General features: G+C 35.8%; 1 protein-coding gene across 1 annotated transcript; it reads left to right on the top strand.

The window, feature by feature from the left end:
• The first annotated feature begins 1,051 nt into the window (after nt 1-1,051).
• LOC142656676 (olfactory receptor 1F1-like) lies at nt 1,052-1,996 on the top strand. Its single transcript, XM_075831602.1, has one exon. It carries the CDS (start codon nt 1,052-1,054, stop codon nt 1,994-1,996), a length of 945 nt encoding a protein of 314 aa, XP_075687717.1.

Here is a 1,996-nt window from a genome sequence, read left to right as displayed (position 1 = left end):
GGCTTTTTTTCCTCAGACGGATCCAAACATTGTTGTTAAATACATCTGTCATTTACTTAAAGTATCCAGGTGTAAATCTGCCAGAGAACAGACAAAAGGACAAAGTCTGCCCCGTAGAGGTCTCTGGGTAGTGTACACTATATGTCTGGATACTTTTATTATTTTGTATTCCTGTTGTATACAGCCAACTGTCTGACCAAACGTGGAGGAATAAGAGTCTAATCCCTAAAGAGGGAGGCAGGCAGTTTCTCTTGTGAGTGCTATATTTATGTGCACAGATGTAGAATAATAAAAATAATAACTATAATTATGAAGATGATAATAATAATATTGTCAAAATCCTATAAAGAAATTATAATAACAACATAATAATAATATAAAAATATAATCTAATAACATATAAAGAATTTAAACAAAATGCGATATTCAAAAATATAATAATAATCATCAACAACAGAAAAAAGGGTCATTTATCTTCATTTCATCACTTAGAAATACAGGAATGTATGAAATGTATAACAAATAATATAAAGACAGTATAATAATAAAATACAATTATCAATATAATTGACTATAAATAAAGGAGTTTATAAATAACATCAAGGACATCACAGGAGGCCGGACATTAGATAGAAGACTTGTTGTCGACCTGGATGTGAGATCTTGTTTTTTGTCTTTCGCAATCTATTTTTTCTGGTAACATTTTTGGTTCATATAACTTTGTTTATATACTTCTTAATGTCTGTGCTTATAAAATATGCATGCATTGGTTATGGATACCTTGGGTATAACGATCATTATATCAGGACAGCCATGGGGGCGTTTGTTAGGCCAAAAGTTGTCCCTATAAAAGCATCAGCCCCAGCAATTGCAATGTCAGGGCTGACAATGAGGTGACAATGGGGTGATCACAATGCCATAAAGCTATGTTGCTGGTCATTAAGTCCCAGCTGCCAGAGCTATATGTGCAGTAGGAGAAAGTAATTTTTATTTTTTGTGTAAAACTATTTTTTTAAATTTAATATTAAAAGATATTGTCTTGTAGGCTGACATGTTGAACCAAACATCCCCCGATGACTTTTATATCACGCCATTTTTCAGTAAGAGTGGGAGCAAATTGTTAATTTTCAACATATTCCTCTTCATCTATCTGATCGGGTTATTAATGAACATACTGATTCTGAGTGTTATATACGTCAATGATCACCTACATGTCCCTTTGTATATATTTCTTTGTAATTTGTCCTGTATAGACATCTGCTCGACGACATCTACAATTCCTAAACTTCTGGACATGATGCTCTCTGGGAATAACACAATATCCTTCACACAGTGTTTTACACAGACATTTTTCTTCCTGTTGGCCGCTAGTGCCGAGGACATCCTATTATTTATTATGGCGTACGACCGATATGTGGCGGTCTGTAGCCCCTTACACTACCAACATTTATTGAACAGGAGAATCTGTATTCTTTTTATATTCGCTATTTGGGTGTTGGCAGGTCTGAATTCCTTCTTGATGACCTTTCCAGTATCAAAGATGTCCTTCTGTAGATCCAATATCATTAGGCATTTCTTCTGTGAAGCCAATACCTTGACTAGGATGTCATGTGCCGGCAAAAACATTTTCTATATTATCGTCTACTTTGAATTGATATTGTTTGGGCTTTTCCCCTTTTTGTGCAGCTTGACATCTTACGTCAAAATCATCAAAGTTATTTTAAAGATTCAATCGACAGATGGAAAGAAAAAAGCCTTCTCCACCTGCTCATCCCACCTTGCCGTCATCATCCTCTACTACGCCACCGGAGCATCCATGTACATGATCCCACCCTCAAAATATTCCCATGCTATAGAACAGATTGCCACTATCCTGTGTACGGCTGTGACGCCAATGTTGAACCCTCTGATATACAGCCTGCGGAACAAAGAAGTTAAGAAGGGCTTGCGGAAATTTGTGGGGATGAAGGTGCAATTTGTAGACAAAGAATTATAA

Source organism: Rhinoderma darwinii, chromosome 6 (assembly GCF_050947455.1).
Source record: "Rhinoderma darwinii isolate aRhiDar2 chromosome 6, aRhiDar2.hap1, whole genome shotgun sequence".
Classification (NCBI taxonomy): Eukaryota; Metazoa; Chordata; class Amphibia; order Anura; family Rhinodermatidae; genus Rhinoderma; species Rhinoderma darwinii.
The sequence above is the reverse complement of the archived record's forward strand: the minus strand, read 5'-3'. Positions and strand labels throughout refer to the sequence as shown.

What these genes read in the sequence shown, in the direction of transcription:
- LOC142656676 (XM_075831602.1), top strand. Translation starts at nt 1,052, where the DNA reads ATGTTGAACCAAACATCCCCCGATGACTTTTATATCACGCCATTTTTC.